Genomic DNA, 17616 nt, shown 5'->3' with positions numbered 1-17616 from the left:
AAAGACAAAAGCACTTTACCTTCAAAATCAAACAGGTACTGTTCGAAGTAGAACTTGTAGCCTTTTTCCTGTTTGGAACCTGGTGTATGGGAAAACTTGGCAACAAGTCGTTCAACATCATTGAACCTCATTTGCGGCAGATGTGATAGGGACTTGGTGAATTCCATAATCTGAAAAGAAATAGCAACAATAATGATCTGCATGGAAATGGTTTAGATTAAGATTTTGAGAACAATCTTTCCAGTGATACAATGGCAGCAATGGAAACAAGTCCTCTGGGCTTTTTTGTGTTATCCTTTTAGCTTCACTGTATAATCGTACCACTGTACCTTTTTCTAAATGTTAATAACGTAATCAATCAGGAGATTAAGAGTCAGTATGGTGAGTGACTATACATTTTTAGAAACATGATAAAAAATTATCGATATCCAGTATCCACTGAGGATTCATGTACCTTATTAGTGGTTAATCAAAGAATTCATATACCTGTATAGTTGAGGTAGGTCAAGTTCAGACTTGGCTCAGGGAGGACGACACGACTGCCATGCAGTCCTGCCCGGTGCCTTGAAGGAAGGAGTAATCAGTTGTAAATAATCAGTTGTTGCAGGTGTACAACGGAAACCTCAGCTGACCATAGGTGCTCTGGCAACTTCACAAATTATTATTTCATGAAAGCTAGGCTATGAAATCATGCAATATCATTTCCATAGTGTCGCCTCAAAAAATATCTGACTTGTCTATCATTCTATCAGTTAATCAAAGAATTCATATACCTGTATAGTTGAGGTAGTTTAAACCTTGTCTTGGCTCAGGGAGGAGGACACACCACTGTCATGCAGTCCTGCCCGGTACCTTGAAGGAAGGAGTAATCAGTTGTAAATAATCAGTTGTTGCAGGTGTACAACGAAAACCTTAGCTGAGCATAAGTGCTCTGGCAACTTCACAAATTATTTCATGAGAGCTAGGCTTTGAAATCATGCAATATCATTTCCATAGTGTCGCCTGATAAAATACTCTACTTTATCATTCAACTTTTCAGATCTGCATGTAAACATGAAATCAGGTTATTTCCTAATCATCTCTTATTTCACAGGGATGTTCAAACACGCAGTGGTGGAAAAGTATCAATACTGCAATGTAGAAACACTGTTACAAGTAAAAGTCTGGAATTCAAAATGTACTTGAGTAAAAGTACAGTATTGGTATCAAAATGTACTTAAAAAGTACCAAAAGTAGAAAGTATACTCATTATGCAGAATGTCCCATAGCAGATCTACAAGCTCACAAGCTTGTATAAGTATTAAAGGTGGAATGTGGTTAATGTATGTTTTGTATTAATCATCAAAATCTGCAAAGTAACTAGTTAATAAAGTTTTCAAATAATTTCAGTGGAGTAAAAGTACAATATTTGCCTCTGAGATGTAGTGGAGTAGAAGTAAAAGTAATGAATATTGGAAATACTCCAGTAAAGTAAAAGTACCTACAAATTGTACTTAAGTACAGTACTTGGGTAGATGTACTTAGTTACTTTCCACCACTGAAAATACGTCGGGTTCATTTGGTTATAGCTATATGTACACACACAGTGAGATACAAAGGATAACACACTGGGTTATAATGGATATACACTAATGTTATATCTGATTACAAATACATTGTAGTTTTAAAACAAAACCTACACCCTGGCATCGCCACTTCATCATTTATAAAAAAAGAAAATAATAAAAAAAAGTGTTACACAGGCAGGCAGACAGCAGGGCTAATATTATTAGCATTGCTAGCATACATTCTCAACCCAATCTAAGGCAATTTCCGAATTTTAAAATGTAAAAAAACGATAATTCTATCAAGAAAACAAGATGATAAAACAGAAAACAGTAGTAGAATTTACTTTACCATAAAACACGAATAGTTGCTGGCTTTGTTCTGGAGACACACTGTTTAGCCTGACGGAGAAATCCCAGTACATCACCACTAACACTAAACCGGAAGTGAACCGGAAGTTGTCTGACGTCAGCGTGAATAGGGAGTATCGGTAGAAGACTCAAAGAGTCTCCTAAGGAATGCAACAAAAACTAAAAAAATCGCGTGAATTCAAGGCTTCATGGGGTGTGCAATTAATAGAAAATACGTCATTTTTTGGGTGAACTACTCCTTAAAGTTTAAGTGGAAAATAATGTCTTCTGCAAAACCACCATCACATTAAATCACTTTAAATCACTTAGGCTTAATAATCCCCTCATGAGGACTGAGACTGATACTGATGCTTTTAAATACATTACTGAAATGTTCACATTGAAAGGACCATACAAAGCATCACATTTGAAAACATTTGAAAACAGCAAAAAGTTTATCTAAGTAAGGAACCTGTAGTTAAGCTTATTTTAAGGCTTTAAGTGGATTGTGTATAACAATGATATAAATCTGCAAAGTAACTAGTAGCTACAGCTGTCAAATAATTGTAGTGCAGTAAATAGTACAATGTTTGCCTCTGAGATGTAGTGGAATACAAGTACAAACTAACAGTATAGAAAAATGGAACGCAAATACACTCAAGATTGCACAGCACAGTACTAGAGTAAATGTACTAAAATACTTGCCGTGCAACAGAGGCCACGGCAGACTGCCGTTCTCTCCAATCGCTACCAAGTCGATGCCTCACCTACCTACCGACTCTGCCTTCGGTTGCCTGGCAACAAGCTGCCACCCAAGGGCCCTGTGCTGCTGATGCGATCCGTTAAAAAAACTACAGTACTGTCATCCTTTCAAGTGGGCGAAAATAACGGTTTTAATTTCTCACACCACAATCAATATTTAACTATAGCGATTAAGCCTTCACTCCAAGCAATGTCATCTTTAATATCGTCGCAGTCAGGCAGAAAGCTCTTATCTCCATATTTCAACTTTTCATGTTTATTTTTTTCGTAAATGAATGCCCTACTTCATTTGATTGATTGATTGATTGATTGAATACAGCACGAGGTACAGTCAGACATAAGAAGGATAACACAAAAAAGTCCTGGGGACTTGTTTCCATTGTGGTCCTATGTATTCAATTCATAAACATATATAAGCATAATAATAACACAAATATACATATAATCACAAATATAAAACACTATATGTACAAAAGAGTAAAAGGGAAAAAAGAAAAGAAAAAATGTCATCATACAAGAGTGTCGTACAAAAGCAGCGGAAAAAAATAGCCGATCTACAAGCTCACAACGCCTTGCAATGCGAGGCATTGTGAGATTGTAGATCGGCTATTTTCACAATTTTAAATAATTTAAAAAATATTAATAATTGCACAGTTTTGGACTTTCCACTCGACAGCAAGGATATGCTTTTTTGGGGGTTATCTTTTTTATTTGTGGGCTTGATTACTCAGTCAGTAGTAAATCAGAACGATACGTTTATTATCACGGGTGATTTCATTGAAAGGCCACCGTGCTTCACTTCGGAAGCGTACTTTTTTTACTCCACTACACTTATTCGAAAACTTAAGTTACTTGTTACTTCGCAGATTTAGATTATTAATATAAAACATACATTAACCAATTAAGCTCAATGTGTCGCAACGCAATGCGACGCGTTTGTGAGCTTATAGAAAATCTTTCAATACAGGGCTTTTTTATTGTAACAGTGTATTTCTGATAGTACTTCTTCCACCAGTCTGTTTCTCTTATGCCTCTCTCTCTCTCTCTCTCTCTTTCTCTCTTTTCACAATGGACACATAATGGTTCAGTATATCAGGTTTTTTTGTCACTCTCCAACACAATAGGCACTGCAGCTGGCTTCCACAGATATCAATGTACATGCACAGTGCAAGAATCACTCATTACAGCTCTCTTAAGAAATAACAACAAACAACACAATTAGCCATTTAAAAGACTTTAGCAGAACATCTATGTCTCATCTGAGCCAAGGACAGGTTACAGCACTTCCCACACACTCAGCCAACAGTCTCTCCATTAGGGCTGGGCGATGTGACTTCAAATCAATATTATATACGATTATTTCAAACTTTTGCCTCGATTACGATTAATGAACAATTTAAAAACAATATATATATTGTGAAAATAGCCGATCTACAAGCTCACAACGCATCGCATCACAATGCGTTGTGAGCTTGTACATTTCTTCATTTGAATCGTGAAAAGTAACCGTTTTGGAATTTGGAATTTTCCACCCGACAGAGAAGATGCTTCAAATATACTGACAATAATACTAACATTGTCAACCAGTAGGTGTCCTCCCCAACACAAGGGTTGAAATGTCTCAATGGTAGAATAGGGAGACCACCTCCAACCACTGCAGATGTGCTAGTTATATTGTAATAAACATACTCGACCACATACTCAACCTGTGGGTCGGGACCCCCAGGGAGGCCCCCACATGATTTTTTTTTTTTGGGGGGGGGGGGGATTCGCCAGATGACAGTGAAGTGACAATTTAAGGACTTTTAGGACCTTTTTAATTCCTACAAAAAGAGAAGAAAAGAAAAAGACCATTACTGCATCAACAGTAATCAACAAACTATACTACTGTATAAAAGCATTGGCCAAATTTGATTATTTTGGGGGGTAGCGGGAGAAGGTTGAGAACCACTGCTCTACCATAAAGGTCCCTGGTTGTGTCCCAGCCCTGGTCTGTGTCGAAGTGTCCATGAGCAAAACGCTTAACACCCTAACTGCTTCCCGAACGCTGAACTAATAGGGCTTACTGCTATAGTTATACAGTAGGATGGGTAATTGCAGAGGACACATTTCACGTATGTGCAAATATGACCCAAAAAATTACCCTAAAGATTGGTCAAAATTACACTTTATTCTTTAAAATAAGTTGCAGATTAATCTCCCTCTCCCAAGCTGTCGTCCCTGCAGGCCTCAAGATGTCCACCATTGTGCCGGTTTCCCAGCACTCCAAGTTATCATGTCTGAACCAAGGGGCTAGCATCCGTCTTGTAAATAGAAGCTATATAGGAAGTGTGACATATGAATGGCCTGTAGTCTCGCCGTTTCACCCCTGCTGGTTGCAGAAGGAATTAGGCTCTATTCGAGCGATTGTCTATACTATATGCTTCCAGTCGCTAGTTTAAAGTCTTCTTTCAATCACCATGATATGCGTTTTGGTAAATTATGGTCCCATTAATTAAAAAATTAATGATAAAGTATGGTATGTTTCTAGGGTTTCTATAGGTTCTACCGACCTGCCCTCGGTTCAGCCAATAGCATTAATTCCCGTTTGCATTTCGGACCGTAAAGGTCCCTGGTTGTGTCCCAGCCCTGGTCTGTGTCGAAGTGTCCATGAGCAAAACGCTTAACACCCTAACTGCTTCCCGAACGCTGAACTAATAGGGCTTACTGCTATAGTTATAGGATGGGTAATTGCAGAGGACACATTTCACGTACAGTATGTGCAAATATGACCCAAAAAATTACCCTAAAGATTGGTCAAAATTACACTTTATTATCTATATCTTTTTTTATTATCTATATCTTTCTATATCAACCGGATATAGAAAGATGGCGGATTTGAAATCGCTGCAAAATAGGCTTCATTTACGGTCTCTAGAAACCGATGGCGTGACACTGTCCATATTTTTCTTGCGGTCTATGGTCTGAACGACTGGAGACCTGTCTCCCTCATATCAACTGTCAGTAAATGCTTTGAGAGTTTGGGTGAGGGACTACATTCGTTCCATGCTGCCTGGCCACACTGGATACATTATGCATTTGCATATCATCAAAACATATCCATCCGACATTCACACTGCCCTCTCTCACCTGGATGTGGGGGACAGATGCATATGAATCCTGTTTGTGGATTTACAGCTTGGCATTCAACACAATATATTCCCTGCCAAGCTTTGACACAAAGCTCAGAGATCTAAGGCCAGCAACCTGACCATGTGCAGCTGCAGACTGGGCTTCATTAACTAAGGGAATGATCGTTGGACATCCACGAGAAAAGGCGTGCCACTCTCAATTGATGGATCGCCAGTGGAGAGTGAGTACCTCTGTGTGCACATCCCTGAGGACCTGACCTTGAGTAGTCTGTAGCAAAGAAGAAGGCGAGGCAGTGCCTACACCACCAGACAGCTACTAGATATTCAAGGTGTCACAGAAAATCCTGAAGTCCTAAAAAAGGCTTCATGGGGTGTGTAATTGATTGAAAATAAATATATATTTTGGGGTGAACTACTCCTTTAAGGTTTGGGGGAACGTACCACATGGAGCCCCTTTACGCCACTGTCGGCTTTACAGTGTATGATTGACAGCAGATGCCTAAGGAGGGCAAATAAGAATCATGGAAAACAAGCAACACCCCAGAAACCGTCTGTTTGAGATGATGCAGACTTGCAAGCGCTTGAGATGACTCAAAGCCTAAGTATCCAATAACTATAAAAAAAAATCAATGTATCCAGAAATACTCAAGTCAATGTACTTACTACTGTAGTTGCGGTCCACCACTGCTCACAACGTTTCGCGATGCGGCACGTTGTGAGCTTGTAGATCTGCTATTTTCAAAAGATTTTTATACATTTTGAAAACGTGGGACATTTTGCGTAATGAGTTTACTTGTAATAGAGTATTTCTACTTTGTGGTATTGATATTTTTACTCAAGTAAAAAATGTGAGTACTTCTTCCACCACTGCAATAGTGTAAAAATTGCACCCAGTCCGTTTATCACTCTGGGTTTTACCGTGCAATATTTAACGAGATGGAGCCACATTAGCATACCAGAGCACAAGTACTCAAAACCCCTCATAGTATGAAGTGCTTGGCTGCACTTGTGGGCAAAATATCGCCGGCCAGCTGCTCGGTAGATAACAAATAATGATGGCAACATGTGCAGGATTTTATGCCTTTTGTTGTTGCTTTTCACCTTTGCATATCAGTCCCACTCTACTTCGAGGGAAAAGGCTTGAATGGGTGACCATAATTTCCACTTGGACATTTCCTCTGTAATCTGATTAATGGGCGTTCTTGTAGTTCTACATTCTGAGTCAAATATTGATTGATGACTACAGTTTAGCTTTTACCAGCTTATGGTTCTATGTCAGCCCGACCTCAGCTGGCATTTAGTTAAGCACACGTTTTATCAAACAAAGATCAACTCCTTGGAATATTCATTTGACTTTTTACTTTTGAAATTTACTCCACATTCTAAAACGCCGACCTGATGTGTACTCCCTACACCAGACCAGATTTACAAGCTAACAATGCGTTGTTAGCTTGTAGATCTGTTCTTTTTGGCAAGCGATACGTATGTAAAAGTAGAAGTAGCAAAACCACAAAGTAGTGATTTTGTGTTACAAGTCCTGCATTGAAAATGTTACTTGAGTATAAGTACAAAAGTATTGGCATCAAAATATACTTACAGTACCAAAGTAAAAGTGCAAAAATGTGACAACATTTTGTAAACGTTTTTCAAAAATAGCTGATCTTACAAGCTCGGCTATTTTTTTAATAGCCAAATATACAATAGGGCTTACGCAGTTAATGTATGTTTTGTAATCATCTAAATCTGCAAAATAACTTGTAACTAAAGCTGTCAAATAATTAGTAAAAAGTACAATATTTGCCTCTGAGATGTAGTGTGGAGTAGATGTTTATGGACAAAAAAAACATGGAAATACTCAAGAAAATTAAATGTAGGCCCATCTCAGAATTGTACTTAAGTACAGTGCTTGAGTAAATGTACTTAGTTACTTTCCCACCACTGCGCATGTGAAATGATTTATAAATATGAAACCACGTGTGTCTTTGTGCATGTGTGTGTGTGTGTGTGTGTGTGTGTGTGTGTGTGTGTGTGTGTGTGTGTGTGTGTGTGTGTGTGTGTGTGTGTGTGTGTGTGTGTGTGTGTGTGTGTGTGTGTGTGTGTGTCTATGTTTGTGTGTTTTGCTCTGGCAGAGCGTTAATGCCAAGGTAATTACGCGTGCAGCGTGCGGAAAAACAAGCAAACACTATTTGGGGAAAGGTTATGGTTGGGAGCTAAACTCCTGTAATGAAGCAATAAATCTAGCGAGACGTCAAACATTTTCTCCCATAATGCTCTATGCAAGATGCCGTTATGAGCTTTCTTCCTGGGTGCTGCGTGTGCTCTGATTGGGTCAACCCGTCGCTTTTGAGCAGAAACCTTGCATCTCCATACATACAACTTTTATGTTTTTTTTTTCATGAATGAACGCCCTACTTTGTAGCAGGCATGGATTAAAACACAAATAAATCTGAGGACTGAAAATATTTTTAGGCACACACACACACACACACACACACACACACACACACACACACACACACACACACACACACACACACACACACACACACACACACACACACACACACACACACACACACACACACACACACACACACACACACACACACACACACACACACACACACACACAGATGTTTTGGTATTATCATTCAGCAGCAGCAACACAGGAAAGACAACACACACACACACAAGCCCTTGCAGAGGCACACAGAACTGATTTAGCTGTTCATAAACATTATAGTCATACAGTATAGCAGGAATGAAGTTCAATAGGAGCAGGTGCCGGGTGGCTTAAAAGAGTTTTCGTAACTAGTTTTCGTAACTCCGAGAGCAGGAGGCTAAATACATGGACCACGGGTCCATTTGGTTCCATTTGTACCCTCTCTGAGTTAAATTAACACTGGTAAATTGGCGCTGGAGGGGTCACTGACTGTGTACATTTTATCTGTTGTAGCCTGTGTGCCAGCAAACACAATAAGCATTTGAGTCAACAAACCATTCAATTTACGGATTGCGATAACAGTACGAGCGGGCAGGTCATGCTCACAACCCAACCAGCAGCAGCTGCCGGCCGGGATAGAGAAAAACACGGACGGTCAGTGGCCAAAGATAAAATCGAGAGCTGGATTAAGAAACTCAGGTGGTTCTAAATATGCTTCTTTTTACTTTACAAATGTGTGTACAGAAACACGTCGCTGCTTTTATTGATATTGTTGCGTTCTAGTGCCCCGAGCTGGAATCGAACCCTGTTCTCCAACTCAGTCAGCAGTCTCAGCTGCGTCAGGAAACTTCACGTGGGGGCAAGTCGCGACCAAGTTTTTTGCAGCGGCGCTACAATATAATTCATTAATTTTGTTGATAAGATAGGCCTACAAATCAGCAGGAATCACTGCTGTAATTTCATTTTCTAATAAATATTCATATATAAAGCAGCAATGTTAAAAAAATCACCCATAAAATGGGGTTCTGGTACAAAAAGTTTGAGAACTCCTGCTTTAGACGAAAGCCAAAAGACATCCGACTCTATGGAATCAAAATGACTGAAATCAGTCGTAGCGACTGAGAACTAATCCATGTGCATGACAGTGTCAAGCAAAAGTAGCAGAAATAGCTGATCTACAAGCTCGAGCATGTAGATCTGCTATTTTGGTGTAGTTCTTGTTGACTAAATAATGACTCCATTGGAATCCCCCAAAAGCCCTGCTCAATCACTGCCAGTGGGGGACAAAGTATTCAACTCCAGTACTTAAGTCAAAGTATAGACTCCTTTTCAAATATTACTAAGTGAAAGTCAAATTTCTAGACTTAAGTGGTTAATTATGTACTTTTTTCCCTTCTTAGAAATGTAGGGAACTCAAAAGAAGAAGATTTGTGTTTGAAATGTAGTGGAGTGAACGTCAAGTATCCAAAAAAAGCATTCAACCTTTCTTCATATAATTGGTTCGTACCATTTTTGTCTACTCGGTCTGTGTCTCATAGGAGGGCTGTGGACAGTTCAGAAACCCGCCTACCAGTGAAATCGTTAGGCAGGTTTATTTTTTATTTTTAAACAAGATTTCACATTTTTTATTAATTTCTTTATAAACACAAGCACAATGGCTTCTATTCTAGCAGGCAACATTTCCAAGAATAAAAGCCTGTAGCTTGGATTCCCCATCGATGACGTCACTGTTAGGCGGGTTTCTGAACTGTCCACAGCCGTCCTCTGAGGCACAGACCGAGTAGAAGAAAATGGTACCATATTATCATGAGCATTAGTGAGGACCAATTACATGAAGATAGGTTGAAAATGGGTGAAGTCGTCCTTTACGTACAGTAGCCTACTCAAGAAAATGCTGGGGAAAATCAGCAACTAGCATATTCATTAGGGGGATTGTTTCTTCCCTGCGAAAAAGGCAACCTTTCCCAATAACACCTGTATGAATAATTCAGCACTATGGGCTCTATCAGAGGCTGTCAGAAATGTCATGTGGTTGCAGGCTCTCCTGGCTGCCCCCGAGAGGCTGCCGTCTCTGACGCCTGTGGCGGGGTTATCGGGTCAGACGCACACACACACACTACAGTACACATACACCCACATACATACATACACACACACAAAGGTTCAAACAGTCATGCACACACACACACACGCGCACACGTATGCACGCCAGAGCAAATGCCACCGTCAGATCTCAAAACTGATTTTTACAAAAGAAATGCCATTTTTAACCTTAAAGCTGAAAATATTGCAATAATTTTTTTTGGAATACGTTTAAAAATATTTTAGCAACACACATTTTGTATAAGGGGTCCCTGGCACAAAATATGTTCAGATGGGGGTCCACAGCTAAATCCATACTAATGTGGCGGTCCATGAAAACCTTTGAGAAGCACTGTGCTAAACAGAAGGAAAAGGAGAGGGAAGGCTCACCTAGCATGGCTCAGATGTTTCCTCAGGGATATGCTGTCTTCTCTTTTAGCGGCCTGGGCAGTGTGGAATGGCACACTCTGGAAGCAAACACACACACACGTTCAACACAGTCAAAAAGCACAATCGTCTCTAGGCCTGAAACATTTTTTTCTAAGCCAATATTCTATCGAGTACGTTTTCCATAAATCAAATAATCGAAAGCATGTTTTATTGATCATTTGCTTTTTTATATCAAAAAATCTTTTTTTTTTAAATTATACCGTAATTGAGCCACTTGAGCCCTATTTTATAGTTTGTCTCCAAGCCTCAGAGTTGGAGACCCATAAGGGTCCATTAATTAGACCCCTGGAGGTGGACCAGATGTTGAGAATCCCTGGTCTACATCTTTTACACCAGTGCTTCTCAAACCTTTTCAAGTCAAGGACCCCCCCAAATTAATATGTACTTGGCCGCGGACGGCCATCTGAAAAGAGTTTGTGCCAGGAACCCCCAGAAGAAAAGATTTGTGTTAAAAATGTTCGCTATATATATATATACACTCAAAGATTTGCACAAATATTCAAGATTTTTCAAAAATAGCAGATCTACAAGCTCATACAGTAGCTATGAGCTTGTAGATCTGCTATTTTTGAATAGCCAAAGTATAAAATATGTTTTTTTAAAAAGTGGTTGAAATGATTGTGATGCTATCCCCCCCCCCCCCCCAAGGACCCCACTTTGAGAACCAATGTTTTACAACACCGTCCACCCCTGTTCTGAAATTGAATAAAGGTGGCGCTAATGTTTTTCTTTTGCCCATAAAAGCACTCGCCTTGTCCTCGTGTGTGACCTCCAAAGTGTCACGCTGGGCAGCGGTCCAGCTTGTAAATATTGCGTCTCTAATGTGACATCACTCATGGAAATGACAGATAATCGGCCTGTTAATCCCTAAATAATTGAGTGCACTGAATTGAAAAATAAATACTCCAGCTGCTCCTTTACTCAGCCAAGATAAATGGATGAATCTATATACACTGTACACGCTCAGAAGATAAGAGCAGTGGTGGACTACAGTAAGTACTCTACTCCAGTAATTGAGTCAAAATATAGATATTCCTGGTCAAATATTAGTACTCGTTTAAAAAAAAGAAGTGCTCAAAAGTATATGATTTTAAAATACTTGAGTACATTATCTTTTTAACATTAATACATATAGTGAAATTTAGAAAGACAAAAATAATTCAAAACTTTCCCCAAAATGTCAAAGATAATGAAAATCGCTGATATACAGGCTCGAGATTGTAGATCTGCGGCTGGCTATTTTCACTCTCTTTGAAATAAGCCTGGTTAAATCATAACGTACTTTTTCCCTTCCTAGAAATGTAGTGGAGTCAAAAGTATACAAAAATATGGACTGAAGTACAGTACTCAAGTAAATGTATCTACTTTGTTACTGTCCACCACTGGGACAAGCTACAACTACAAGCTCATGAGATAAGAGGGTGAGGGAATGGTATAAATGTGGGTTTAATGATCCACGGTCACACCTTACTTCCTGTTGTGGAATGTGGAGGGTCGTTGTGAAGGGACTGCTCCTCTGTCTGGGGCGGGGCTTCCCTCTCAGCCTAGGAAACAGAGGAGAGAGCATGGCTGACCAGTCATGATAAGTTCATCAGAAATTTAGCGTTGAACAAATACCTGGTGGTTTGGTTGGGATACATGAGGGGCTGAGTGGGTAGAGAGGCCGTCTGGTAATCAGTGTCTACGTGCGCGTGTGTACGTGTGTGCGTGCTTGTGACGTGTGTGTGTGTGTGTGTGTGTGTGTGTGTGTGTGTGTGTGTAACATTGTAACCCATTAAGGCCTGCTCAGGCCGATTCTACAAAATGTCTTCTAAATCCTAACAGCTATATCAGTGGTTCTCAAACTTTTTCAAGTCAAGGACCCCCAAAATGATATGTAATTTGGCCACGGACCCCCATCTCAAAACATTTTATTCCAGGGACCCCAGAAGAAAAGATTTGAGTTACAAATAAAAATACATATATTCAAAAATTTGCACACATTTTCACGATTTAAAAAATATAGCAGATCTACAAGCTCGTAGCGCGGCACCGAGTGCCACGCTATGAGCTTGTATATCTGCTATTTTTGAATATCCCCCAAAAAATTGAAAATGACACAGATGCGTTCCCGGTTTTAATGGGTTAAATTAGGGCTTAAGTGTTTATGCATCTTATACTGATTTAGGCATTCACAACACTGCCTTGCTGGCTTCAATACATATTTGTTGCCTGACAGAAAGTAAACAGACTCACTGGTGGCCTTAAAATAAAAATAAAAAAACATCCTCTAGATGTCACAACATTGCGACGACGCACGCGGATATTGCGACAGTTGAACCGGACAAGGGACCTAAAAAAAACCAGGCAACGACTTTGATGTCCTCTGGCTACACAATCCAAAAGGAAGAGGAAGGTGACAGAGAGAGCACGGAGATACCGGGGACGTCAACTCATTTTTCAACCACGAGGCATCCTTTGCGTGCCTCTGCCTGAGACCTCTCCCTGAGCCGCCCGTCGTCCCGGGCTCCGACTGGCCCCTGGGCTGACCCCCACCAGCGTCCCTCTTCATCTTCTGCGTCCCCTCCTTCTCCTCCTCATCATCCCCCTTGTCCCCACGCGCTCCTGGCTGATGGATGAGCTCATTTACCGCAAATCTCTTTTCAAGTCAAACCGGGACACTGCCGTGCTGTTGTTGCCTCCCTGCTACCCAGCCCGGAGACCGCTGAACACACAGTTAACCACTTGAACCCCAGCATCCATATTCTGAGGAGGAACATTAGCCAAGAATAGCCAATCTAGGCTAGTAGATCGGCTATTTTTTGGAAAAGAGATTGGGTGTACTGTAGACGGGGAAAAAGCAGTCGAAGTACAGCGCCAACTCAGGGCCAGTCTAGAGGGGATAAGCTAATTTCACTTCGAATGTTACTGAAATGTATGCAAGAACACACATGTACCACGAAGCACAGTCACTCGTGCACACACACACACACACACACACACACACACACACACACACACACACACACACACACACACACACACACACACACACACACACACACACACACACACACACACACACACACACACACACACACACACACACACACACACACACACACACGTCTTAACAACAGAGAAGAGAGTTTAATCAAACTGAACGCAGTTCTATACGTAGAAGACCTTTTCACACTTGACAACGTAAACATTCGGGTCCAAGTTTATTTCCTGTTGCAGTATGTGTGTGAATATCAGTAGCTGGCAGTAAATACACTTGGTGAACCCAAGCTGTTTGTTCCCTAGCAACACAATTCCACTGACAAGGTCAATAAAGCAGAAAATGCTAGATGAGATTGCCTCGTTGCTGATTTACAGTAGTGTGTACGGTATGTACAGGCTGTTCTTGTTCGCTATAGAGTCACAGACACACTACAGTGGTAACTACCTAAACATTTCAGTTGACGATTAATTGTCATACAAATACTTGCCAATTAACGATTTGTGTTTTTATTATTGGACATTGGAAAATAACATACAGCAGATCTGGCAACATAACTTTAAAAGCTGCACTATGTAACTTTCCTCTTCTACCCCAGATTTGAACCCGGTTTCCTGCGCAAGTGCTGACATTTTTACCATTGAGCTAATAGAGCCGGCCTGCTTGCTCAAGGAATACATTGAATCTTGACCATCAGGTCAAAATTCGTGTCAGATCCTGTGTCTAGGTGAGACATGACCTTTGACACGATCTAAATTTCAATAGAAAAGCAGGGAGACAAAATACAACCACCCCAACTGTATAAATAATATTGTATTAACATACTCTACCATACAGATTGAACAAAATTACATTTTATTCCAAAAGGCCAATATTTATAAATCTATTTATATAAAAAATTCTAACTACAATTTCTCACATTGCGACGTCAGCTATTATCAAATATTTTATAATAAAATAGTATAAAATAGGTTTACGGTGGTTAAACTGTTCCTCGTTTTAGTAAGGACCCCCTGGAATCCTTTAAAAGGGCCCCCAGACCCCAGTTTGAGAACCACTGCCATAATATAGCCGACTCCCTCCGGACTGCAGTAACTTCTACAGGCTTCGGCATTCCAAAACTGCGTGCAGATAAGCCACTCTATTCTGATGTGTCACTTGTGATATGGACCACGCTTCTCTGCTGGCCCGGCCAGCCTGCCTGCCTCAGCAACTGAGCCGGGCCCACAATAACTATGATGAATGCATTGTCCACGGGAACAAACCATCCGTATGACACTTCATCCCCCTTGATGTATTAGCCGCTAATCTACGCCACCATCGCGATTGGCTGTGGCGGCCTCCGTCTCCCGCCCTCCAAGCACAGGTGACTGTAATCATTTCGCAAATGGCAGCGGTTATGTCTTATTTTGGATGCATTTTGTTAGAGGAGCAGGTTTTTGGGAGACAAATGGAACCCACCTGTCCTTGCTTCTCTGTAATCGGACAAACAAAGTGACTCAATGATGTAGCCCAGTGGTTCTCAAACACTTTCATGTCAAGGACCCCCAAATTGATGTATCATGCCGCGGGACCCAGATTTGAGAATATCTTATGCAGGGGACCCCCATAGGGGAAGATTTGTGTTGGTACAAATGCTTAAAATTATTCAAAATGTCTTACAATCTTTCAAAATGTTTCACAATTTCTTCCAAAACAGCAGCTCTACAAGCTCACAACGTGTCACAGTGCAACGTGTTGTGAGATTGGCTATTTTCAAAGTGTTTAAACTGTTCCTCATGTTAATGGGGACCCCCTGGAGCCCCCCCTCAAGGACCCCTGGGGTTCCCCGGAACCCACTTTGAGAACCACTGATGTATAGCCACTGGGGCTTGTGACAACATCCCAGAAATCCCATTGGACATGAAAGCCAGCGGGGCCAGCTGAAGTTAACTAGGTCACATATTTATGCTTTGGGTTGGAGGGTGAAATATATTTTTGGACGGTGGGAGGGGATTTGATTTGTTGTGTGACCCACTTGATGGTCTTGATGTGTGTGTGTGAAAGAAGAGGAGGATCAGTGTCCATTAAAAGCAGATGAAGTGACGGAGCTTAGATGGGACCGCTCTGTGAGGCCCCAATGAGCAACTGGGACGCTATAGAAGAAGTAGAGATAGTAAGCCTGCCATGAAATGAGAGAGGACACACACACACACACACACACACACACACACACACACACACACACACACACACACACACACACACACACACACACACACACACACACACACACACACACACACACACACACACACACACACACACACACACGAGTAGTTCTCCTAAATAATTCCACATCGGTCAATGGAAGTTATATGGAACTGGTTAGGACACGGTCACGCTGTTCCAACGACAAACAAACAGTCAACCCACCACCTCGCTCACGCTGCGTCGCACGCAACAAAACAAACCATTCAATTTAGAATCGCGATGAACATTACCAAGCGGCCAGACAACCCGAGTGTGTGTGTGTGTGTGTGTGTGTGTGTGTGTGTGTGTGTGTGTTTTTCAGTCAAGAAACCATTCAATTTAGGATCGCACTCGCGATGTAACATTACCGAGCGGCCAGACAACCCAAGTGTGTGTGTTATATTTAATTTATAAGATAGGAATACAAATCATCCCGATATATTATAACTCTTTATAACTTTTCCTCTGTTGTGTGTGTGTGTGTGTTGTGTATGTGTATGTGTATGTGTATGTGTATGTGTATGTGTATGTGTATGTGTGTGTGTGTGTGCGTGCGTGTGCGTGTGCGTGTGCATGTGCGTGTGCATGCGCGCCTCGACTTACTTAATGTCTTTGTCAACACAAGGAATACCAAAGCGCTCGCCCCCAAAACACAGTCGCCCCAGGGGAAATCCGGCAGTATTCAACTGGTATTCCTAAATGTAAACTCAGTAAACTATGCCTTAACCTATTTTCCTAAATGTAACCTCAGTAAAACGGTGCCAAAATCTAACCTTATTCCTAACCTCAGTGAAACTTTGGCTAACCCTAAACTTATTTCTAACCTTATCCTCAGTAAAACAAATAGAAGAACAAAAGAACCGCTGGTCCGCGAAAATCATGGGGGCGAGCGTGTTTTGGGGCGAGTATTCCAGTTACCAACACAAGCCGTCAGCCTGGCTTTTAACAGACGCCCCCGAGACATCATTTATACTGCCATTTCACCGTTGCAATAGGGGGCTGGCTTGGGTAACCGGAACAGTGGGCCCCTGACAACACTGCCCACCATTTATTTTAGATGCATTTCTTTTTGCTTTTATATTTCATTTCATATGTACATTCCCATTAGAAATGAGGGGCTAAATACATATAATACTTTTCCCCCCTTAATTACAGTACATTTAAGGCCCAATATTTCCACACACCTTCCTATTTCAAAATGTCCTTAAGGGAGGATGGGACCACATCGTCAAGCTCACGTCATCATGATCAGCCATAACCATATAAGGACTTTCCAATGCAGCTACAGCAAAATATGGACTGTGTTGTCTAACCTCAATGTGTCATCATGGCATCAGGCCCTAACAAATCAGTCAGCATTATATTATGGCCATAAACAGGACAACAGATACAGAGATCTCAATATATGCCCATAAAACGGACAAGGAATGACAGATAGAGATCTCCATATATGGCCATATCAGTTGGATCACTGGTGCAACTAGCTGTGAGCTTGACGATCCACTACTTATGCCATTGTTGAATTTGAATCGTGAAAAGTACCAGTTTTGGAAAAGGTCACTTGGTCTCCAACAAAACAAAAAAGGTTTTGTATTAAAACTTAGATAAGTTAATGGATTCAGTATGGCTAAAAAGGGGACA

The 17616-nt window shown here is 40.9% G+C and overlaps 1 protein-coding gene across 1 annotated transcript in view; it reads right to left on the bottom strand.

Annotated features, from left to right (window-relative positions):
• Positions 1-17616, bottom strand: part of LOC308089061 (coiled-coil domain-containing protein 60-like) — a gene marked incomplete at its 5' end in the record, with an annotated part of 72663 nt that overhangs the window by 42661 nt on the left and 12386 nt on the right. The window contains 3 exons of the mRNA XM_080433637.1: positions 10704-10780; positions 12230-12307; positions 13183-13371. Of these exons, the coding sequence (XP_080289763.1) occupies positions 10704-10780; positions 12230-12307; positions 13183-13371 (344 nt within the window). The remainder of the gene's footprint in view (positions 1-10703; positions 10781-12229; positions 12308-13182; positions 13372-17616) is intronic.

Source organism: Gymnoscopelus braueri, assembly GCF_963280865.1.
Source record: "Gymnoscopelus braueri genome assembly, chromosome: 7".
NCBI lineage: Eukaryota > Metazoa > Chordata > Actinopteri > Myctophiformes > Myctophidae > Gymnoscopelus > Gymnoscopelus braueri.
This window is presented reverse-complemented; position numbering and strand designations above follow the sequence as displayed.